At 40.6% G+C, this 23500-nt stretch overlaps 1 protein-coding gene across 1 annotated transcript in view; it reads right to left on the reverse strand.

The window, feature by feature from the left end:
• Positions 1-233: 233 nt before the first annotated feature.
• The window catches only part of LOC138540824 (vitellogenin-A2-like), a 72045-nt gene continuing 48778 nt past the window's right edge, over positions 234-23500 (reverse strand). The window contains exons 26-35 of the mRNA XM_069641712.1: positions 17739-17951; positions 17485-17627; positions 13486-13624; positions 13255-13390; positions 12674-12860; positions 9660-9748; positions 3830-3927; positions 3570-3729; positions 3010-3171; positions 234-485 (exon numbers count right to left, since the gene is read on the reverse strand). Coding sequence (XP_069497813.1) covers positions 370-485; positions 3010-3171; positions 3570-3729; positions 3830-3927; positions 9660-9748; positions 12674-12860; positions 13255-13390; positions 13486-13624; positions 17485-17627; positions 17739-17951 — 1443 coding nt within the window. The 3' untranslated portion in view covers positions 234-369. The remainder of the gene's footprint in view (positions 486-3009; positions 3172-3569; positions 3730-3829; positions 3928-9659; positions 9749-12673; positions 12861-13254; positions 13391-13485; positions 13625-17484; positions 17628-17738; positions 17952-23500) is intronic.

Consider the following 23500-nt stretch of genomic DNA (forward strand, 5'->3'; position numbering starts at 1 on the left):
TGGGACATTTCATTGTTGTATGTTTGTTAGATCTATATCCCAGTCTCATACAGAGTAGGGATCTACCCTCCAGTTACTTATAACATAAAGAGAATGGCAGATTAGCATGCGTAGGACAAGTTATTGTAAATATGGCATTAATAGAGGTTTAGAGGATATTTCTCTGATGGGATGGATTTGTCCCTGTTTTCAGGTTCTCACCAATTTGTCTACAACAAAATACATCAACAAAATTGTTATATGCATGAAAATACTATTTATTGAACACATTAATATCAAGTGTTTTCAATTTCTCAATTTACAGCTATTGGTTCGGAAGAACAATCTGGATGTTGCATTGGTTTAGTAGGAGTATTAGGAATCTGTGCTTCACGATGCGCACGGCAATGCTCCACAGGAGCATGCAGTGTGTGCTTCAACCGTTTCCACAACATCTTCAGCTTTCTCCAGCTTCACCTGCCCTTCAGCCAGGTCCAGAGAGGCATCTGTAAACGAAGAGAGCAATGCATTACAGGAATGGAAATCGAAATCAGTTTTGAAATTCATTAAAATGTGTCATTCAATTAGCCTTAAAGATACTGTCTCAAATCAGTAAAAGCAATTTTAAGTTGAAGCAAGATGAGATAATTTAGAAAGATTAAAAGAAAAGTTGTCATTCAAAGTGCATTTATGATTGTTTATTAAACAAGCCAAATATCTTAAAGTTACGATGCGTATTGAGCCATGGAACCGTTCCAGCATGATGGGTGAATATACAAATCACCAATACATAATTAACACTATTGTTTTAACAGAGAATTACATTTTCTAAACTTCTCTATAACTTTAATAACTATGACTTTGTGGAAGTCTATGTTACGGGAAGTATGAATGAAGCTCTTCAGGTGAGATTGACTGATTCCTGCTTTGCCATTTCAACTTTGAAGCAGGATTTCTTTCAGGAGGAATCCTACATGCCATTCTTTGGAAGTGTCATTCACCCCTCACCTAGCTGCCCTGTGTTTTTGATACATTTCTTTTGATGAAATTACAACATACATCCATAAAAAGGTATACAGTTATATACTCAATGGAAAAACTATAGTTAAGGAACAGTTAAGGTGATCAGACATAATGCAACAAATCGACATAATACAAATGTAAATAACATAACAAATGAATAGATAAATATAAAAAACCCTTGAAATTCAGCGGGTGTGGGAAGTGATGATTACCTTAAATTGGTGTCCCCCATTGAGGACCACTTGGATCTAATAATGTGTTATATATAGCGCTTATGGCCAAGCACTTTCCATAGAACAAATCTAGATACAAAGTTACCCAACCAGAGTTGGTACTTATTTATCGACTTTGGAAGGATGAAAGGTTCAGTTGTATCTGTTGGGATTCAAACCTGCAACCTGTATATCACACACAGATCGCAGCAGCGAGCGCTCAACCCATTGGGCTATCTTGCGGCCCTCAAATTTTGTGTGTCATTATGAATCCAATCTGTTATGTATGTACTCATGAGCTTTTCAACAGGGTGGATGCTGAGTTAAGATGATCATCACTTCGCACATCAGTTGAATTCGAAGGGTTATGTTGCTTTAAATCTTATCACCTTAACTGTCCCTTAACTAAATTTCTATTCAATGAATTTCAAGGGTTTTGTTATACAGTAGTTTATTCAAGGGCCACTAGCCATGGTTCTCAGTCCTGGCCACTGTATATGTTGACCAAACAGTTTTCTGTAGGGCCCACTAGCCGTGCTTCCGGCCATGCCCAATTTATATTTTAAGACACTAGGTTTCTTTCAAGCTGGCCTTCAGCCATGGCCGCTGAACATGTTACACTTTTGGTCCCACTGGACAGGGCCACTGGCACAAGGCCCCATTTCGCTCTACATTGTAGATGTGATCACAACAGATGTCCCCCATTTATTTATTTTTCCTCAGTTTCCATTCCCCCGATAATACGTTCCTTCCTTTTCCCTAGGTCCCCCACCCACCTTACTTGATTTTTACCTCCCTGTCCCCCTTCCATTATTCCATTTCGCTCTTTGCTTTGTGTGACGCATTTTTGTTTTTGAGCGCGTCATGCGTTAATACCAGAGTAATCACGTGAGATTCCCCTGGGATTTCATTGATAACGCGAAAACCTCTGAACTGTAAATGGCTCCACAGACCACCTCCAACTCCCTAACTTCACATGATGTCCTCGTTCTCCCCCGCCCCCTAGCCTGATGAGATTTCATCCTTTCTCTTCCTCCAAATAGGTTTTTTGTACTTGCTTGTATCGAGCAAAAATAATAGCGAATTTTTATTTCTGAAAATCGTCTCTGCAACAAAGTAAAATGGGAGAAATAGCTATATTTTTGGGAGAATGGTGCCCACCTTTCCCTCAAATATTTTCAAATCTACTGGACAGAATAACCCAAAACCTGTCCCAGAAATTAACTCAACACTTCGTGCCTAAATTGTTTCTAATTTGGTCCAATTCCCTCAAGCAGTTTTTGTGCTTCTACGTGATACAAATTTCGATGTTTTCCTCTATGGGAAAATTAATGGTAATGGGCCAAAAACAGCGTTTTGCTGCTTCCTTAATAACCTTTTCATTTTTTGAAGAATCTTTACCAAGATTTCCAGTCTGGGGATGAGATGACAAACTTTTTGTTTGGAAAATGTCAGCCAAATCCTTCAACAGTTATTTGCAATCTAATTTTCGGATTTCCTAATGCTCATGTCATACGCCTTAGCTATAGTTAGAAAATCATGTGTCCTGCACTGTGAATAAAGTATTTCAGATGAAATGTAAGCTAATCAACTTAAAGCTGGCAATTCAAGTGAATTGATCGACATGGGTCAACTACTAATGCACCAGGCTACCTAGAACTCTTACAACTGTATGACTGTAAACTCACAGACTTTGCCTCAAGGAAACCCTGAGACCTTCATCAATCAAGTATAGATTACCAGTGGTCCATTTACAGGGTAGCACTCTTATAAATTAGGCAAACTATAAACTTACCAGAATTTAGGCAGTGGAAACCAACAGATACCGGTGCAGTTCTGATTGGAGAGCATCCTTTCATGCAGCGCATAACTGGGTTAATTGAGTAGCACTTAGAATTCTCTCCATTAATGACAATGGGTTTTTCAAGTTTGACAAGCGTGCGCTGTAGTTTACAAGCTGAAAATAAAAAGCAGAGTATTAGTCATTATATGTTAAATGTAAGGGGACACTTTATCAGACACTGATCTATGTTCATGCCTCATATTGGGAGCAAAGGATCATTAAAGTGCACCAGACTGAATTAAAATTAAACATTTGTGTTTATGGAATGTATTCTGTGACAGAGTGCATTTCCTGCCATATTGAATAATGAAGTGTGTAATTGTCTTCCATAAATTTACCGTAATAAGGCCTATGCTGCGTTCCCTCTATAGATGTCAGCGGGGATTGACCTTTGAAATTGATGACTGTGTGCATGAAGTTCTTACATACATTCAAGTACCAAAAGTGAAGAACGTGTGCTGGAAATGTGGGTTCTAGGGGTACTTCATAAGAAAAGTTGCAATGCATTATACCTCCAGAGCAGGACTCATCTGAAAGAATCCACGCATGGCCGAAGCTCTCCTCATCTTTCGCAACAACACCATCAGGCATCTGATATTCCTGTTCCGTCTCATCGTCGTGGTGACCACAAATTCCACATGTCTTTCCCTTCATCCACAGAGCTGTGGCAACCTTCATTAGGACAAAGCAAAGAGAGATCCAAGATATGCATGTCTGTTTATCATCATGTGAACATGGCCGACCTGTGGGTGTTGATAAAGCATTAGAGTACCTTGGCTGTGAGTCCGTCGTAGTACAGCTTCTCAATGCCATAGTCTTTTGCTATTAGTGACAGGGCATCGCCTTCCTTTTCAATCATCACATGAGGCTCTGCAGTTGAAAGAAGAGGTGATGTCCTCTTTTACCAGAAAGAAATTGCTCATGCAGCCCATGTTGGAGAGTCGGCATAATGTACATATGATTGCATATCATATATGTATGTAATTATGTAGCTATTTGTTTGTGTATGTTATTGTGCTTACCTAAAGTAGGGTATACAATCCAATTAAATTCAAATTAGCTTTATTTCAGCACTAGGCCATAAAAGCATACAGTTCAAAAACATCATTTAAGGGTTAATACACACAATAATTTTAATTAATTTACAGCTAATACACATTTAAAACAGTATTGGCAGTATGTGGCCACCACTTTTTAAAGTGCGATTGTTACCGTGCAGTTCAAATCATTTAATCATTTTCCCCTGCAGGCCTTTTGTTACCCATAGATACGAGTGGAATTTTGTTTATCAGTAATCATTTGGCAAACACATAAGGCACATCACATTTCATGGGTCGTCAGATTTTAGATGGGCGTGGTAGGGGAATTATGCTTATTGGGTTTCAAGGGCCCCTCCTTTCTTGCCTCCCCCAGCCTTCATAACCCATAACCGTGTACACCATGCTTGGAACAGATAGGTTGCCATGAAGTATACAATGTGAATATTTTGCCAACAACAAAATAACAGCAAAACGTCCCTTGTGCGACGTGTGCCATCATTATTGCACAACAACTTTAGGTACTTGTTCTTCTGCTTGGCATACCTCCGGCAGAAGAACAGGAAATGGGACTGAGTCTTCTTTGCCAAGACACAAACTTGATAATTGTCATTTCGCGCTGCATCCTATTTGCATGTACGATAGATTTATTTGTCCCTTCCTACATTTCGTATACACATAATGTGCATATGGGGGGATAACCACATCGAAATAGCTCTCAATCCCTGGGAGCAATTTACCCTCCCGGTAGAAAGCCGGCATGGCCAGCCTGCTACAAGCATTCCATATTTGATTCTGTATCCTTCCGCACCATGCTTTTCAACCTAGTAGCTAGGCCCGCTGGGAAATCTGCATGGTTATCCCAGCAGGCCTCTAGGTGGTATTTCGCCAGGAAAGTTTTGATGTGGGCAAACCACGGCAGAGATTTGCTGCCCTGGTGCTCCAACACAAGTATTATAGTGCTGCAATATATCTTGAGCTCTGGGGTTGTCCATACCGTGACGCAAAACTGGCCTTAGGGCAACATCCGCACTTATTGGCCTGCAGCCCAACTCTAGGTAAGTTTGTATACCCAGACTCGAAGATGGCAAGCCAAGCAGGCGTTTGAGAGACCCTCTCTCTACCAACCCTAAATTGTTAGCAGCTACATATCCCCAAATCTCTGCGCTGTACTTTGCCATAGACTTAACTTGGACAGTCTACATGGTAAGGGAAGGTGTAATAGCCCCCCGACCTTGTGCACAGTAAAGTCTCCATGTTGTGCCACTGTATTTATCTATGGTTGCACTAGATTTAGCCAAATGTGATGTCCAGCCATCTCTGTCATAGAATCTAACACCAAGGTAATCAAAACTGAGCACTTGTTCTATCAGAATGTTGCTAATGTAGAGTTTGACCGTGGTGAATTTTTTAAATTTGGGTTGCAAGACTAGTGTTTTTGTTTTCTCTCAGTTAACCTCCAGTTGGAGTTCTGTGCACTTTTCGACAAAGGATCCCAAGGTAACTTCCAGGCCCCTGATGGACGTGGACAAGAGGACTGCTCTTGGATCTGACATGGCGTATGACTTTGTCAATATACAGCATAAACAACAAGTGGGCATGGACACACCCCTGCCTCACCCCTCTTGTTACTTCAAATGGTTGAGACAGTTCCCCTCCCAGGCCCCATCGCACCGTTGCTGTTTTACTTGAATTCAATTGAAAGATAATTTGCAGGAGATTTTATGGGATCCCGCTATCAGCCATGATGAACCACAGCGTGTCCCGTGACAAGTAGTCAAAAGCGGTCCGGAGGTCTGCAAAGACAGAATACAGATTCATGTTCCTCAAGGCCATATACTTCTGCGTGACCAGGGAACGGAGCAGGACCTGATTTGTAGTACTTATTTTAGTGATCAATAAAACCCTCCTGAACAACTCCTGTTTGGAGATGCTCATATACATGTATCATGGGGAGGTCTGTGGAATCTGGTATATGTCTAAGTGAGTGGGAGATTTTTGTAGCAAAATAGTGAGTGAGTGAAACCATGAACGAGTGAGTGAACAAAAGATCAAGACAAAGACACATTGAGATAACAAGTAAATGATTGAGTACACACCTTGCTGTAGAACACTACATAGCTCAAGGTTCTATGTCATTTCATCACTGTATATTTCAATGGCATTTAAACGTGTACATTGTAACGAAAATGTTCATCTAATAGTTTTTTTGGGGGGTGTCCCCCCCACGGCCCACCTTTGCCCACCGATTTTTACCTTTTCACTAACCACTCAAACCCTTATCTGCCCTTTCCCACCCCTCTAATAAACTTGAAAGACATTTTCATTATAATGTGCACATTTAAATGCCAAACTTTGAAATATACAGCGATGAAAGGACAACATACTGTGGTCTTAAAAGCAGTGATATTTAGTTCTGTTGGGGCGATTAAAGGACATTTTATGAGATTACAGACACCAAACTACTGTTAACAATGTTTGCTTAGGCTATGCTGAGTGGGCTTTGTTGCCCATTACTTTTTTACTCTCTTTAATGATCATGTTATGTAATTATAATGACACTTTACTTAACAATATTAAAAGTACAGGACTTGGGATCAGGTGATTCTAAAAGCTTTTCAGTATGAAATTAATGATTTCTCAAAAAAACAATCCTTTTGCAACTCTTAATACAGTGATGGTATTACAGTATATTTCTTTTCATCTATATTGCTACTGTGACAACATATCATGTTTGAGGTTAGAAGATGGGACAGAGGAAGCCATGGAGGGTGCTGATCAACAACCGCTATGTCAATTACATCCTGGAGGATGTAAAACAGGGTCTCCCAGTCCATGACTAACCTTTTATGTTATGTGGATGTGCTGAAACAGACAACCTATTGCTAATTTCAGAGGGACCCTTTACCCAAAGATGTGCTAGTGATCATGTCCTAAATGTGCATAGCAAGGTGGACGTATTTCCCTGTGACCGCCAGCACAAGAAGGCATATGAAACCTGGAAACACAAACCAAATACCAAAGACTTTGATTGGAAATTGCTTTGGCAAGACTTTCTTAAGGAGAAACAAATGTGAGTTCCTGCTCCTCGGAGACTGTACTTGTGTGAGCATCAGGAGCAGCGAAACAGACTGGCAGCGATGAAAGGAAGGTACAGGACATCAACATGGTGGATAGCAATAATGAGAGATACATCAGGGGATCTGGGCGCAGCCATGGAGGAAAGTAAAAACAGCTTCAGACGAAAAATGGGGAACCAGTCCCTGGGCTTAGATCAAAGAGGAGAACAGCTGTATAGAAGTCTTCTATTTCAGGAAGGTATAAGAGCTCTGAAGGAGCAACAGTGAGTAAGGAAGAAAGGTTTTGAGGTTCAGTGGGAGAGAGGTTGCAAATCAGTGCAGTGAGGAGGTAGAAAAGCAGTGAAAGAAGTAGGAGGTCGAGCAGGAGGAGAGAGAGAGAGAGAGAGAGAGCAGAACTGGTAGCGTACACTGAGGTGACGAAAGGAGAGCAGAAGCAAAAAAGGAGTTCAGAGCAGGTAGAAGAGATCAGGAGGAAATGGAAAAAAATGAGGACGATGGTAAGCAGAAAGGCAGATAAAGAGTGGAGGAGTTTGGAAAGGATCAGTTAATACTGTAGAAGAATTAGGGGCAAAAAGGAGCTGGAGGGGAGAGAAAAATTGAGAATGTTGTAGGTGGCAAAGAGGGGTAGGAATTTGATGAGGTCTAGGAGAGGTAGCTGAAGCAAGCAGTGGATTTGATGGATGGCAAACTAACAGGGAAAGTGTAGGAGAAGAGATGTTTGGAGAGGAGAAGCAGGTGGTAGGAGAGAGGAGGGAGAGTTACAAACAGATGAAGAGAGCTAAATCATTGTGGTGCTTCACGGAGGAAGAAGTACAGAGCAAGAGACTGGATGAGGAGAGAAAGAGTACATGGTTGAGTAGATGGTGGTAGCACTCAACTGGTGGAATACCTATCACCCGGTGCTGGTGAGTCTGTTATAGCATCTGTCAATAACACAAACTGGGTTCCACATTGTGAAATTCGCCTGCCCCAAGATGTCAAGTCCAAGGTGTTCCGAGTCTGGAGGTTTGTCCCACGATCCATGGGCCTCATGAATACAAGATGGTGGAACCAGCTACTAAGAAGAGCAATAGCCTGACAAGTGTGGCAAAAGAACAGCCTAAAACACATGAGAGGAAATAAGGGTCATGGGCACTTAACAGCCCCAAAGACTGACTCGCAGAGCAAAAGGGGAGAGAGGGATGAACTGACAAACTATAGTCAGCAAGCAAGTTAGAATGGTTCTTTTTTTGTTTTCATGAGTTCCCTATAACTTTGGTTCCAGTCTACCTAGAACCCTTCGCCAGTTTTTATTTGTAAAATACCTTCTTTGAACTTTATATTTTGTTGATATGAGTTGTCTGTTAATCCAATAGCCACGACAGTACCAAATTTCCTTCTAATAAAGGTTGGTTGCCATAACAACACACAGTCTCAGACGGATTGGACTTTCCTTCTAGTGGGTAAATACAAATTGGAGCCTCAGCTTGAAGCAAACCTTGTGCAAGACATTTCATATGGTACTAAATGTCTAAATGTGCATGTGTACAATTAAATAGAAATTAAAGTTTAGTATGTTGTTGCTATATATCTAATTCAACAAACTGGATGTTATGAGCCTGTAAACAGTTGCAAATGTTCCATATTTTTCACCTGGCTCTGGAGACCTTATTATTTATAATACATTGCATAAAACAGGGGGCCTGCTACAGCTCCATGAATTACCAAGTCACTTTTTGCTAATATAAACAAACATGTTTAGCTGTTAATCATGAGAGATATACAAATGCATTGTCCAAATTTAAACACACACATTGTAATAAATATAAAGCTAGTTGGACACATATCTTTATATCATATCACATTTGTTAACAGTTTCCTGCCATAACAACTGCTGTTTTCAGACATTGGGGCTCATTATATGTTTGGTGGTATCCCACCAGTAAATCCGGTATGATACCACCAAACGGAATTACTGTTACCGGCACTTGGTCTGCCAGAATTACCGGCGGATTACAAGTACCAGTAAGGGTAAATTAAATCCCCATTCCGTAGAGCCCCATATGACTCTATTGGGGGATTGCTGGCATTACCAGAACAGGTAATCCCGGTGTCAGTAATACCAGCTGCTTTTTGTCAGTGGGGTGCCTGACTTGCCTCCGGCTCTTGTCAGGAGGTAAATCAGGCCCGCCACTGGCAAACTCGGAGTATGCTGGTGCGGTAACGTGCCAATAAAAGGAAATACCGGAACGTTAACACTGCAGTGGCATTCTCCCAATGAGGCCCAATTTTCATTGGAATTAACTAAACCCTTTTGTAGCTATGCATGCTTGACAGTTTTACTGGAAATGGTGGTATTTAATATAATTGTGTGCAATCAATGTGATACATGGGTGTAGTACAAGGCATGTGCCGTTCAGGTTCTCATTTAACTTACGTTTTATTAGATTTTTAAATAATATTTTTAACCAACAGTGAACTTGGTCCGTATCATGTATTCACGTACCTGAATGAGACTGATAGGGCAAACTTGTGACTTCAATTCCATTAATCGTCACCTTCTGGGAGTCACCGGATGGCGACATGGTGATGTCACTTAAAAATGAGGAATTCACAATTGTGTTAAGCATTGTCTTTGAGTTTGAGATACAAGACACCCGAATGACTCAAGCCCTGACATGGTGAGCTAATCAGGAGAAAGAACTATGGAAACTTATCAGGGCTACGAGCGAGGAAACGTGTTCTCCAGTGATGCTAGGGAAGGCAAAGCAAAGAAGAAGAAGAGGACAGAGAGATTGAGGTTTGTGGATGGCTCATATCTGTTAAGATGTTCTACATATCAGAGAGTGGATAACAAAAAAGGACAGAGAATTTAAGACATGCCCTGAAGGAATAAATATTAGATGCCAGAAAACATAGGATGACAATGAGCCCTCAAACCACTGCAAACATCTGTATGCATAGTACATTGTGTGCTAGCTGGAGCCCTTTGCCTCCTGTGAAATTAGGCTGTGAGTTATTACTCTGATGATAACACTGACCACCAGGATGATGTGAACATTTGGTCTCCCATTTAGAAGACAACAGGCAGTAGGTACAATAAAAACAGGCAAATGCGGCACAATCTAGTCCGGGGATCTGCCTACTCTCACACATTTTGGGTGGTGTTATGTCCTGCACATTTTTTAAAACTTTTCCAGAGGTTCAGCCAAGGGTATAACATCAAGGCCCTGAGTGGAATGGAAGCAGAGCACACAACACCTTTTTTTCAATCTTATGCACTCCTGTGTTGGCAATGTGGAAGTTTCTGAAGAAATGTATATTCCACTTGCCAGAGGAATGCTGAAGGCATTACTGGCAAGATTGGAGAGAAATTGCTTGTCTACAGGGAATATTATTTCCACTGCTATGAAATAGACATAGTAATTTTAGCATTTAAAATAGAAATATAGTATAATGTCCAACAATGTACACTAATCCCACAATAAACATCAACTTTATCCGCCTAGCGCCTCTAGTCTTCCCAGAGTAAACACATTATTGTGTGTTCATATTCACATGTCTGTTTATAAGGGCACTTAGTCTCACACAATCAAATAATTATTCCTTTTAAGTCCACCTTCACATTAGTAAACACAGAATGTTATAAACCTCTGTCTTTCGTATGAGGGAAACCAGATACAAAATAGCCTGAGCCACATCATACGACTATACATTATATATTTCATGTTATGTTAAGGTGTGTATTAAACTGTTTGGCCAAATAGAGTTTCTTGATCTCTTAGAATATGATGTAATCCCACTCTAAAAATATCTAGGAAATGTGTTGCTTGATCCATTTGGGAAGGTCATATATAAACCAAATTTAAAGAAATCAATGCATTAGATGCAATGGCATTCTAAAGTCTACAAAGCCAGAGTTCCATCTTGCAAGTGAGGTGCACTGAAACTATTTACTGCTAAAAGCCGGCTTAACTAGGATCTGTATTTACCAACCTCTCCAGGAGGGGGTCAGAAAATGGTGACTCTCTGGACGTTCTTGACTATGACTCCTGCGTTCCCTCACCGTTGACTATGCTGGCTAGTGTTGATGAGAGTTATAGTCCAAAATATCTGGGGAGACAAAGATTCCTGACCCCCATGCCCAGGGTGCGGCCAACTCTTTGATGACTCCTTCAATAAGTGAAATGTGTGAGGTAATGTAAAAAGCTCAGATATTTTCAGAAAGATAGAGCCAGAGATAACAAGTTTACACTAGCAGACAGAGACGGGGCTGGCCATTGAGCAAGGTTCATGGATATAATTATGCACAGGCATTTGCTAAACAGGCGCTGACATATAGTGATAAATGCTGCTGCACAAAATAACTGGAGCATGTACTGTACTCCGGTGAAACTGTATAATGTAAACCAATCATGCATGGCTGGAGCTGTGCTGGGGCACTTGTAAGATACGTGCACATGCTCCTTCTTGACTGAGTGATTTGAGAGAAAATGTAATAACTCTTAATCTAAATATTCAATTATCTCTTGCTGTGGAGCATTGTTTGATCATCTCTATTGATTTATCAGAATGTAAGATGTGAAACAAATTGGCAAAGCTCTACTTAATTGACGCAATTATGATTAGGACGACAATAGCACTGAGCAATCAGAAGGGTAATAAATCACTAAAATGTACATATACATCTATGAATTACACCAACTAACATTGCTTAAGTGTACATTATTAAGCCAGAGGAGTTCAGGACCTATTTGACAAACATTGATGCCCCTTTATGGAAACGTATGGTTTAGATTCCTGACACCAGCACATTGATTTCTTAAGAAACATCAGTATAAGCCCCATTAATGTTATTTTCTATAAGAAAGGTTGTTTGATCTTATGGTACACTGCCTTCATTGCTTAAAATTGTGTGTGACATTGTTGCTTCTCAAAAAACTATTAAATATTAGGAAAAGGCATACAATCTTGCCTCAAGAATATTCCCCGGAAATTGATCTTTCTTTTGAATTAATTTGGTAGTTCCTACACCAAAAGAAGTAAAGAAATGTTCTACCAATGTTGATACATTGAATATTAAATAGGATACATTTGTGCTGTCTTGCATTTATGCATAGGTGATTTCTACTGCTTGAAAAAGCATTACCCATGTGCTGAGAATTTAAAGGCTTATTAGGAGATATACAATGTGAACATCTTACTCAATGGCAGTGATCTTAAAATTGTGGGGAAGGACCCGAAAGATGGCAAGGGGAGTGCAATGCTCTTCCAAAAGGGAATTGATTTCAATAGAAAACATGAGCAGATATGGCATCTGAGGTCCGGCAACACTATTTTTCATCAAGGGAGTGTTTGACATCAAAATGTTTGAATACTACTGCTCTATGGTATTGCTAAGATCATGGCCCCCTCAAAAAGAATGTACATATCAAGCAAGATGCTGGGCATGCTACCACTGCAGACATTTATGCACTGTATGATAGCTGTGGCAACGGACATAGAACTGTCATCACTTACTAGCTGCCAAGCATGACATTGATGGACTTATGTTCTGGGGACTCTTCCGCTGTCTTCATCATTACCAAGAAGTTCAGCTCAGGGCTACAATCCTGGGCTAAGACATGATAGCAACTTCCAGGCATTGAGTAGTTAAATGTAACGTCGTTGAAGGTTGTGATTCTATTTTGTGACACTGTGCAGTGACCTAAAATAATAACATGCATTATTTGCATTGACAAATATTGTTGTATACATTTCTATGTGAAAGTAATGTGCTATTCATTGTTAGTGATCTTTTCACATGTCCAAATACTAAAGCTCTTTAGTGGTTATATTTAGAGATCAGAATATTCATAGGCTGAGCCCAAAGTAAAAATGTATTTTAGTATAACATTTTTCCATCTATATGAATGTGTACTTGATTAATATAATATCTTTTGTCCGGAAAATAATTAATTGGTTACGGTTTTGCAAGTCAGATCTATTGAACATGCTATGAGCTATGTTCAATCGAAATTCCAATGGAAATCATACACAAGAGGACGCTGGTGAATGGCCAGCATGATAAATCTCATTGCAGGCAATGACTTGTTACTTACCTCTCAGTTTGTCTAGCAAGAGGTCAGGGACTTCAGTGAAGATATTCCAGCTGGGGGATTGAATGGCAGAGGCCTGGATATGTGGACCAGCAGGAATCGCAACTGGGAGCTCAATGGATCTGCGATATAGTGTGAGCTGCAATCGAATGAGAAGAAATACATCATGAATGGCTCTAAATGTTATCCCAGATGGTAATGCGCTATCTGTATAGGTTTTAATAAAGTATTTACCCTTGGCACTTGGATTAGGGTGTCCATCCTTCTTGACGAGCTTAGCGAGAGGATGACCTTTGCTTCTTTATGGGGATTTTTCTGGAACTTTTCATAGAATCCCACCATAAATGCTGCTCCTGGAATAAATTGGGCAGCCCTGCAAAATAATGTTCTTCTTAAGAGTGCATATTTCTTATATATGTTTAACACAAATGTTGGTCATGAAATGCATTTGTGATCATTTGCATTTGAGTATTAGTATTGCGGAAGGATGTCGTATACACTGCTCATATGCCCTAATGCTCAAAAGAAAATTGGTAAGAGATGCAGGAATTTATGAACTGGATAATTGGAAGATGTATCAATTGCACTCATGGCTCGAACAGATACATTTGGAGTTATCATGGCTATCATCATTAATACTCAACTATTTGTATTTACTGAAAGCTGTGTTATGGATTTGGTTGATGAATTGGAACATAATCTTTGGAGGCTGGCTTGATTGTATGGCTCAGGAATGTCCTCATTTTTGGGAAAGTCTAATATAATGAATCTCTCCTTTTACCACAGACCTCTAAGAAAATTATTTCTTTCCTTCAGAATTTGGCCCTTTGGTAAATTTCTAGAGATTGTGGGCATTCCCTTCTCCACGCACTCTACTTGCAGTCCATGGCATCCCGCAGGGTTTCCATGGAGAAGAAGACTGTTTGCCTACAGAATATTGTAATAGGTGTATATTCATTTGAGGATGTATGGTTATATATGTTGGTTAGCTGTAAACCCCTCTTTATCTTGAAATGTTCATCCTTATAATGTGTTTGCATCTTTGGAAATGTTTTTTGCGTGAATTAATTCAAAACCCTACACCCTTTCGAGTAGATACCTTGTTATTTTTGTTAGTTGTTTGTTAAATGTAATTATACTGATGATAGCCTAATGATCGTATTGTTTCCTTATTAGGGAGGTAAATGGTATGCTAATACTGAAAGCATTACTTATCTTTATTTTCTTTCCAAAAATCAAATATCCATTATTTATGACATTGTATAGCCGTCTCCACTGTAATGAAGAAGCCGCATGAACAATGAGGCTCAATAGAAATTATTGGTCTCATAACAAATATTATCAATTCTAAATGTTGGCAAATATAAGGGCCTCTGTTAATGCCCCATGCAATGGTTTGTTGTGTCGTTGTGTTTTACATGACAGAGGATATTGGTGTAGGGAATGTCCTGCAAAGACTGTTTGCTGACAGTCATAATGTTCATTTGAACAGTCATAATGAGCAGACACTAAAAACATAAAAAGTAGACGTGTTTTGTCCATTGCTTTCCTCTACATCAATTGACCATGCCGATCACTTAGAGGTAGGCACTGTATAAGGCCTTCATTACAAAATGAGACCTCAAATGCATGGGCCCATAACAGGATTGGTGATATCTTGTGGTAAATTCACTGAGATGCCACCCAACTAAATTACCATTACCTCCACTTGGTCTGGCGAAATTACCACTGGATTACAAGTGATGGTGTTAGTTTCCATTATTTGGAGTCCATAGGACTCCATGGGGACTTTGGCAGAATTACCGCAGGCAGTAATTCCGTCAATGTTGCTGTTTTATTTGGCAGAAATGTGGCGGATTTACCTCCAGCTCTTAGCTGGAGATTAATCCTACATCTCTTTGCCAACCTCATAGTATGGGTGTGCGGGAATGCAACAGTAGCATGGCAGTGACATAATTACCACCACATTACCACTGAATTTGCCTGCACCGCCATACTCGTAATGAGGCTGAGATACTTTTACTTATAAAATGTAGACTTCTCAGGTCAGATGAACAAAGGGATCTCATCCCATTGAGAAGAGAAAAATATGGGCTTTAAAAATGGGGACACCGAACAGGGATTGGTCTGGACTCTTAGATCAATGATCTGAGAATGTTGTATTGACCTTACCCCTGGGGGCGAATTGCATTTTTTATGGAAAGACAGCCCAAGTTCATGACATGGTCCTACAGCCACTCATACATTGACAGGGAATTTGCCGGAACCGCGCTTTCCAGCGAAGTGGTACACTTAATGTTAGACATCGGATTACACACAACGAACAGAGAAAGCACGCCCGCGCACAGGTAGGAATCCTGATTGGGTTGTAACACGCCTACCGATACAATAGAACAGTACGCATATCAGTTTACTAAATATACTGCATATTTCTAGGAAAGAATCCCCCTTACTTTCGAGCAAGGCGGGAATTCATACGTCTTCCGTGACTGGCCCTCACAGTAAAACACCACAACTAAGTGAGGGTAAGAATATTTTTATTCAAGGAAAATGCATGAAGTCAGATTGATTGGTGTGTGGTGACAGGGGGACCCAACGCTATAGTAAGTGCCTGGTCCCTCTGCGCCACACGTATAACTACTCCTATTTACATTGATATATATTTACTTTTTAGTGATCATATAATCTCTATGTGTAGAGATTTCCTGATTGAACTCCAAATCCAGCACTGAGGTTTGTGTTATTTTGCACCTATACATGATTCAGTATATTGATTAAAGCACGACTTCCAAAGAATATTCATTTAGTTTTTTTGTCATTGATTGCAGGTGATAATTAAAGAACAGTCATCCAATATTTAAACCTGAAGAAGGGCGGAACTCGCCCGAAACACATAGTTAGATGAGAGGACTACTGTTACAACGATATCAGATAACTGATTCCTACTCAAATATTAGGACTTGAATACAAAGCTTTATGAGAAATTTTCTGTGTCAACAATATAATCAAGTGATGTACAAAGAAAACAATTTATGTTACAACATTGAAGTATATTTGTATTGAAACAAAATCTGTGTATGGCATTGAGAAATACACGAATATTATGATTTCAAACATATTTTACAGAAAAACTGATTTTTTGCGACTCATGAATTATTTAAACTAGCTATATATCTATAAAATTAGTGCAATTTGTTTGCTGGTTGATGTGCCCCAGTTTATTCATCGTGATTAGCAGTGAATCTCCCGAGTTTCTATGGTCCTACAGCTTCTCTAGGATTCTCACTGCTCTTTGTTCATTCCCGACAATGCTTATTATACTCTATATTCATCCCCCACAGCACTGAACCCACTGGGCAATGATTAAGCCCATGGACACTTTAGACGAGGATGGCACAATATTTAAAGATTGAATTAGGATTCTTCAGATACAGGCGGCTTGCACAGGTATTCTGGGAGATATGCATAGCATGGAAGAATACACAATATATACTCAACTGCAGGGGAGGCATAGTTAGATGTTAAAGAAGGGGTGATGTACAGCAGTGAAGAGGAGAGCAAGTGGGTCTGAGGGAGAGACTTGATAGATGAGGGTTTTACTTTAGTTCCTCCCTGAAAGTCTTAATTGCGGGAGTGAGTCGGGTTTTTTTTTTTTTTTGGTAACGTGTTCCACGATGAACTCCAGGGTCTAAGCATGGAATCCATCTGCTAGGTGCTGTCTTGCTTCCAAGAAGAGCATGTTGCCCCTGAACTATCCTCAGAGCTTTAACGACTAAGCACAATCCTATGTGTGTAAATTATAAGTCTTATAACTGTAGGTGAATTCTTTAACAATATACTGATGTGTGTCTTGGCTAAACTGGTGCAATGCAGGCAATGATGCATTACTAGATATAGTTATCCTTCAAAATGTTGACACTGTGTGACAGGGCAGCCTGTCATAGGTAAACAGCTGAACACCTTTACAATGGCTTTTAAATGGCCATAAATAAATAAAATACTTATAAAAAAACTGTTTCTATGCATTAGTCGATTTCTAGTAATTAGGCCATCTCTTGGATTTCGGTGTTGACTAGAAACTGGCCAGTGTGCAAGAGAACATGGCACATAAATGATTAGATGATTGTGTGCCACATGCTAATGGACAAATAACAATATCTCTGCACCACAAAGTTTCCACATCTAGGCCCCATATGTTCCATGCATTAAGAGGAAGGAAACATGAAATATTACCATTTCCCAGCTGATTTCAGTTTGGAAGGGATTCTTGGCCACTCTACTTTCACCCTCAGGGCTGGCTGACTGCCAAAGTGGCCAGTTTCAGCCTTTGCAGCAATTTTGTAGTCCTGGCAATTCTGGCCCCATTTCAGAGAAGCCTACATCATAAGATAAAAAATCAATTCAGTAAATGTAGATGGTTGGAGGAGATGTAATTTTCCTCCTCCCCATGACTTGTGTTTCTCTCAGAGCTCTTCTTTCTGCCTCACCTGAGCCTCATGAGAGTTGACGACCACAGCATTAGCGCAGGCTCGCCATTTACTGGCACCAGCGATTTCCACCACGTAGGCCTGGATCTGGGGTTTGGAGGAGTGGTAATTGGCGTATAAGATCACCTGGTACCCTTGCTTCTTGTTGTCATTTCTTACAGCCTGAGCGGTAATTGCCAACATTGGGGGCTTGTTGTCTCCCAAAAACGCAGGCTAAAATATGGGAACAAAAGTGTAAATATGTAAATATACATATATCAAAGTCAAATTTCCATCAGCTCAAGCTAGGAGATTTATTTGTTTATATATAAAAATCAACAGGTGAGCATCTGAGCACTTTGGCTTAAGAAGTATAGAAGAGCTACCAATTAAAAAGCCTTCTCTTTATGACCCTGCAGAATTTCAAATCAAAGAAACCCAAACAGAAAAAGCATGGTCCATCTACCTGGCACTTGTTCCTGAAAAATTGCAACCATTCTGTACTAGAATGAGCATAGCTATGGAAAATGATTGGCCATTTTGTCAGACATAATTCTGAGGCCCATTCCATGCAGAGCACTTTTGCAGCACCAATCTGTCATGTGAGTATGAGACCAGAGCCTAATAGGCCCCCACAATACCTAACCTGCTCTACTGGATTAGGACATGCCTCTAAGGCCGCTAGCCAATACATTGAATTCCCCATGCAAGTTCTGTGGCCAAAGACAATAAGCTCTGCTTCTGATGGAGTCAACTTCAGCCTATTCTTGGCCTGCCAGTCAGCTACCTTTGCATGCTTCTACTGAACGAACATGTCGAGAGCATCTGATTCCACTGTGAGTGGCGGAGGTTCTACATTCCTGGAAGGATAGCTCAGGGGCAACACTCTGGTCTTGCAAACAAGACTACTCTGGTGAGTCAGAACAAGGACGAAGACACTGGGTGAACATTTTCACTTGTTATTTAATAAATAATAAGAAAAAGGCCTCTAACTTTCCCTATTGCTATTTGGGTGTTCACTGCCTATATAAATAACTAAGTTGCTCGTCTGTCATCAGAAAGTCATCAAAAGAGAAAGTCCACTGTTCAAGAAACTAATTCTAACTGACCCGCCCACTGTTATACCAAAGTAAGGTCAGGAGAATGTCTCCCTTCACCTGATTGGCCTCCTGGCAAGGTTTCCCCTTTTCTTCAGACTTTTTGTTAATAGGCTCACTTTAAATAGTCTTTTGTTACCATCTGTACAAGTACTTGTAACACTTTCACAAGCTCTTTGGTTTTTACCTCCTCTTCAGGTATTTTCTTCCAGGGCTCCCTTTTAACTCTCTTTTTGCTCTTTTGTTCCATACTGATATTTCTTTTGTACTTCTGTAACTTATATTTTCTTAGATGGGATATGCTTTCCTGGTGGTTAATTCCCCCTTCCCACTCCAAGGGTGGTTGGTGTTTCGTAATGTTTCTCTCAAGGGGTTTGCTTTCCCTTTCTTTGTAGAATTCTCCTTCTTATTTGTACCGTCTCTGCCTCTTAACATATTTGGCACTTTCCCCTCTTTCAGGTGTATTTGCGCTCTGCTCTTAATGCTCCCTCTCTTTCATGTTTACTCAGGGTTCTCTTTTTCTCATTAGAGAATTTTCCCTCTCTGATTTAGACCCACTCTTCAGGTATTTGTGAGTTACTTTCCCTTTGCAGGGTATGTGTGCCCCACTCTGAATGGTCTCTTTTCCAGCTTGCGTTGTGATTCTCTTTCTCACATTATTACAGTTCCATTTCATCAACTTAACTGTCTCGTCAATTTCACTGGAATTAATTTCTCTTGTTGCATAACGATTCCTTAGCAGCCTCGCTAGCCTCCAGATCTCCCTGTTACCTTGAAATCACCTGGAGATGTCTTCAGGGCCTCGGCTTGCTCGGGTTCTCTTCCATCGTTCCAGTTATTTTCTCTTCTTGTTTTCTCTGGTGTCCCGCTTTCGGTCATCTCTCTCTCTGTGCAAACCAGTTACACTGCGCTTAAGTGGATGTTCCCTTATTTCTCTGCGTAGTGGTTTTGGCGTTGTTGGACGGGCACCATGCCCACCATGAAGTCGTTTTGGCTATGACACAACCAGAATCTAGGTTCTCTTCTCCTCAGTTTCTCTCTCCATACCAATGCTGGGCATCCAGCATTTCGCTCTCACTTTCAGAGTAGTTCTGAAAGTTGCAGGCACTGTGGCTCTCCTTGGCTCCACCTCTCTCAGGTGTGATGCAATCATAGGGCTTCCCCTGGTTGCGTATGCATCTCTCTGCTTTGCCTCCTCTCAGTATGTGCTCTCTTTGTAGCCTCCTCGTCTCAGTTAAATGGGGGTCTAATTTTAAAGAGACAGATCCTCTTTCTTGTTTGTAGCAGTATTTTTTAGTTTTGTCTTCACCTAAGTCTCTGAATTTTATCCTGTTCGTCACCTCTGATAGTCCCATGCCACCATGGGGAATGGCTTAGATGGTTATTCATAGGAACAGGAGCCTTTGTCCCCAAAAGTGGAGTCTCTCTCAGTAATGTCCCACTTGCCTCGACCCCTTGGGAGGGTACTCACCATCCCTAGCATCAAAGAGGGGCTCCTCTTGGGGAGAAGGGATGAATACCTGCAATTCGTCACACTACACTGAGCAGCACAGGTTCCTTTCCCAGTCCCAGTACATGAAGCGCAATATAAGAAATAGATTTCATTTGTAGACAAAATTGTTTTACTTGTCAACAATGGACATGTTTAATAGGGGCAAACAAAGAAACAATCTCATTGCAAGATTGAAAAGAAGGTACAGTGATAAGCTGAGATCAACCGTCCAGTTAGACACGGCAACTGATCAACATTTCCGGAAAGACACTATGGAGGATTTAATGGAGATTATTGTTAAATTCTATTGACATTGTTGACACAAATAGTGCGTACCCATGTCCAAACTCATATTATCTTGGATGAATACTTTACTTTTATATCCCCCTTGTAGATAGATCACTCTCTTGCAAAGTTCAGCCAAATTTCTCAATTGTAAAAGATCTATGCATGTTTGCAATTTCTATTCTCATAAGACAACCGTCACTCATGTGGAGCTATGGAAATGATTCTGCATTCTAAGCAGGACCCATGGGCCAGTAAGTACAATTTTGAATCTTGCATAATAGAAAAGACGCAAGAGGACTTCAGGACGTAGAAGAGGCTGAGAGTGGCCTTTATTGGCAGCATGTCCTCTACCTACTGCAACCCCAAAAGGACGTCATATTTCTGCACAACACTAATGTGAACATTAATCCAACAGCACTGCAAACCGCTAAAATACAGAAGCAAGGGTTACATTATTATTTATTTATAGACATATATTACATGTAACATTAGCTCAATCATCTTGTGAGTACTACAATGGATATCATAGAGACAGTGAGAGAGAGAAAGAGAGTGAAGACCCTGCCGAAAAAGTGCTCTCTTTGGTTATGATGAAAGTAATATTTGGCCAATCTGGAATAGGTTGTTGGCATACTCAAGCAAAGAGTTAATTGGAGATATGACAACAAGAAGATGTAGAGTGTGGGAGTATTTGGAAGGGAAGCATTCATGTAAGGTGAGAAATGCACAAGGAACACAAGTTTGAAGCAGTAGAAGCTAGAATGAACCCAAATAATTTGTTTTCTGGGACTAAAGGTAGGATTTATTCTTTGGCAGTGTTCCCCTTCCACATATTGGTAATTTTTAGCGTTTACTGGAGAGAACGCATAGTGTTTCTATAACAATTACTGTTCTAAGGAAAAGCAAAATGAGGCATGGCATTCCATTTACAGTGTGATTTGTAATGGTGAATAACATGATTCAGGTAGTACATGGGGATAATATAGTTATGTGCTGAGAAGGGCAAGGTTAGAGGTTAGGCTGGAGGGGTGGTGCAAATGTAGGTCTTTGGTGCCATGTCCCTGGATTGGATGTGCTTTTTGACACCAGTCTTAATAGCAAAGAGTAGGTCATTTCTGTGGTAGGGATCAAGAAGTGGGAAGTAGCGGACGCATGATAAAGAGCAGGGTGAAGCGGGACTAGAGAGGTTGAGAGGTGCTTTAGAATGCAAAGGAAGAACGAGTCGGGAGAGGTAGAGATGGCCAGGTATTGGGTGGAAAGGATTTTGAGACAAAGAGTAGGAATTTGAAGACGAGTGTTGGCAGCAAAGGTGATTATTTCTTTGCCTGGCGCAAAAGAATAGAGGAGAGTTCCCAGCAGGAGATTGAATCATAGCCTAGTCTGGTGAGGCCAAGAGTGGAAATTAAGCTTGTGGGGGTGTAGCAGGTAAGATGGGGATGGATTTTGCAGATGTTCAGGAGGTTAATCCTAGCAGCTGTATACATGATGGTAATGCACAATTGGAGTTTAAGGACCACATTTCGGAAAACCTTCAGGTATGGTGTGAGGAGTTCTAGTGGGAGGATATAGGAGAGAGGCGAAGGAGTAGGGCTTTCACAGAAAGTAGACAGCTGATTTCAGAATTAGAAGAGTTTAGCATTAGGCAACAAAGTGCCAACTAGTGACATACGGCAGCAAGCCAGATAGAAATATGAGGGAAAGGTTCGAGGATAATGGAGTGGGAGAAGAGGATTTGTATAGAATCTTAAAAATGTGGTAGAAGAAACCAAAAGACAATGTACATTTGTCTAGTGGGGAGGTGCAGGGGAATTCAAAAACAGACAGGTCCTGAACCCTGATGGACCATCAGCCGAGAGAGGGTTGCAGAGTGGGTTCCAATGTTCCAAGAGATAGAATCATGGTAAGAAAGAAAGTAGAGGATCCGGGCCATGGCAGTGCCGTGAAAGGCAAGGATAGATATATAGGAGAAGAATAGGATGGTCCACCAAGTCATTGGCCACCGCTGGGTCAGGAGTATAAGCACAGAGGAGCTTGCAATGGTGAGCAGTGGTGAGGAAGTTAGCCATGTGGCTAGGTGTTGTGCATGTGTAGTGACTACTAAAGACCCCAAATTGAAGGGAATCTCAGGTGCTGTTGCACTCCTGGTACTGAGTGATGCAGTTAAACAATACACAGTCATGAATTCTGTAGTAGTGAGGCAGATGCAGAGAGTCCGGAAGTAAGACTACATTGCTATATCAGCTGAAGGGTTTTTCAATGATATGAAGAACAATAACACACTGCAGTAAACATGAAGATTCATTAAGTAAATGATTCAAGAATAAAGGAAAGAGGATGTAATAGGTGCCAGTTTGTTGATTATTTTTGTTCAGTGAGATCATACAGGACACAGCATAGCTTGGAAACATAAGGCTGGGTGCCTGTTAAGCTAGGGTGGTGAGGGGAAATGATTGCAGAGTGGATTCAGTGGGTGTGAGGGCTAGTGGAGTGGAGGAAGAAGAAGAAGAAGGGATGGTGGTTAAGGATTCTAATTGTAAAGATTGATAGGAATATCTTATTCAGAGTGAGCCAAGGGGATGGAACAAGGCACCAGGCAGCATTTTCTAGAGTGTGTGGATGGATGAAGAGAGTAAAGAGGATGGAGAAAATATAAAGAGTTTGCAGTCTATTGAAGAGAAGAGGCGAAGAAGAGTTTCCTTTTATAATTCATAGAAGGCAAGACAGTGTTTTAGTGCCACAATGCCTATGCAGTCATATGGTCACTTAACACTTTTCGTTCAGAATGTTGTTATAGTTCGGGGTGAGGGAATGACGGAATGAGCTAGATTGTGCTAATCAAAGGGACTGTGAACCATAGAGTATGTTGGTGGAGGGAGACTTAGACAAAGGCAATCAAGGTTCTAATG

This window comes from Ambystoma mexicanum, chromosome 1q (assembly GCF_040938575.1).
Source record: "Ambystoma mexicanum isolate Mex_15411 chromosome 1q, UKY_AmexF1_1, whole genome shotgun sequence".
Classification (NCBI taxonomy): Eukaryota; Metazoa; Chordata; class Amphibia; order Caudata; family Ambystomatidae; genus Ambystoma; species Ambystoma mexicanum.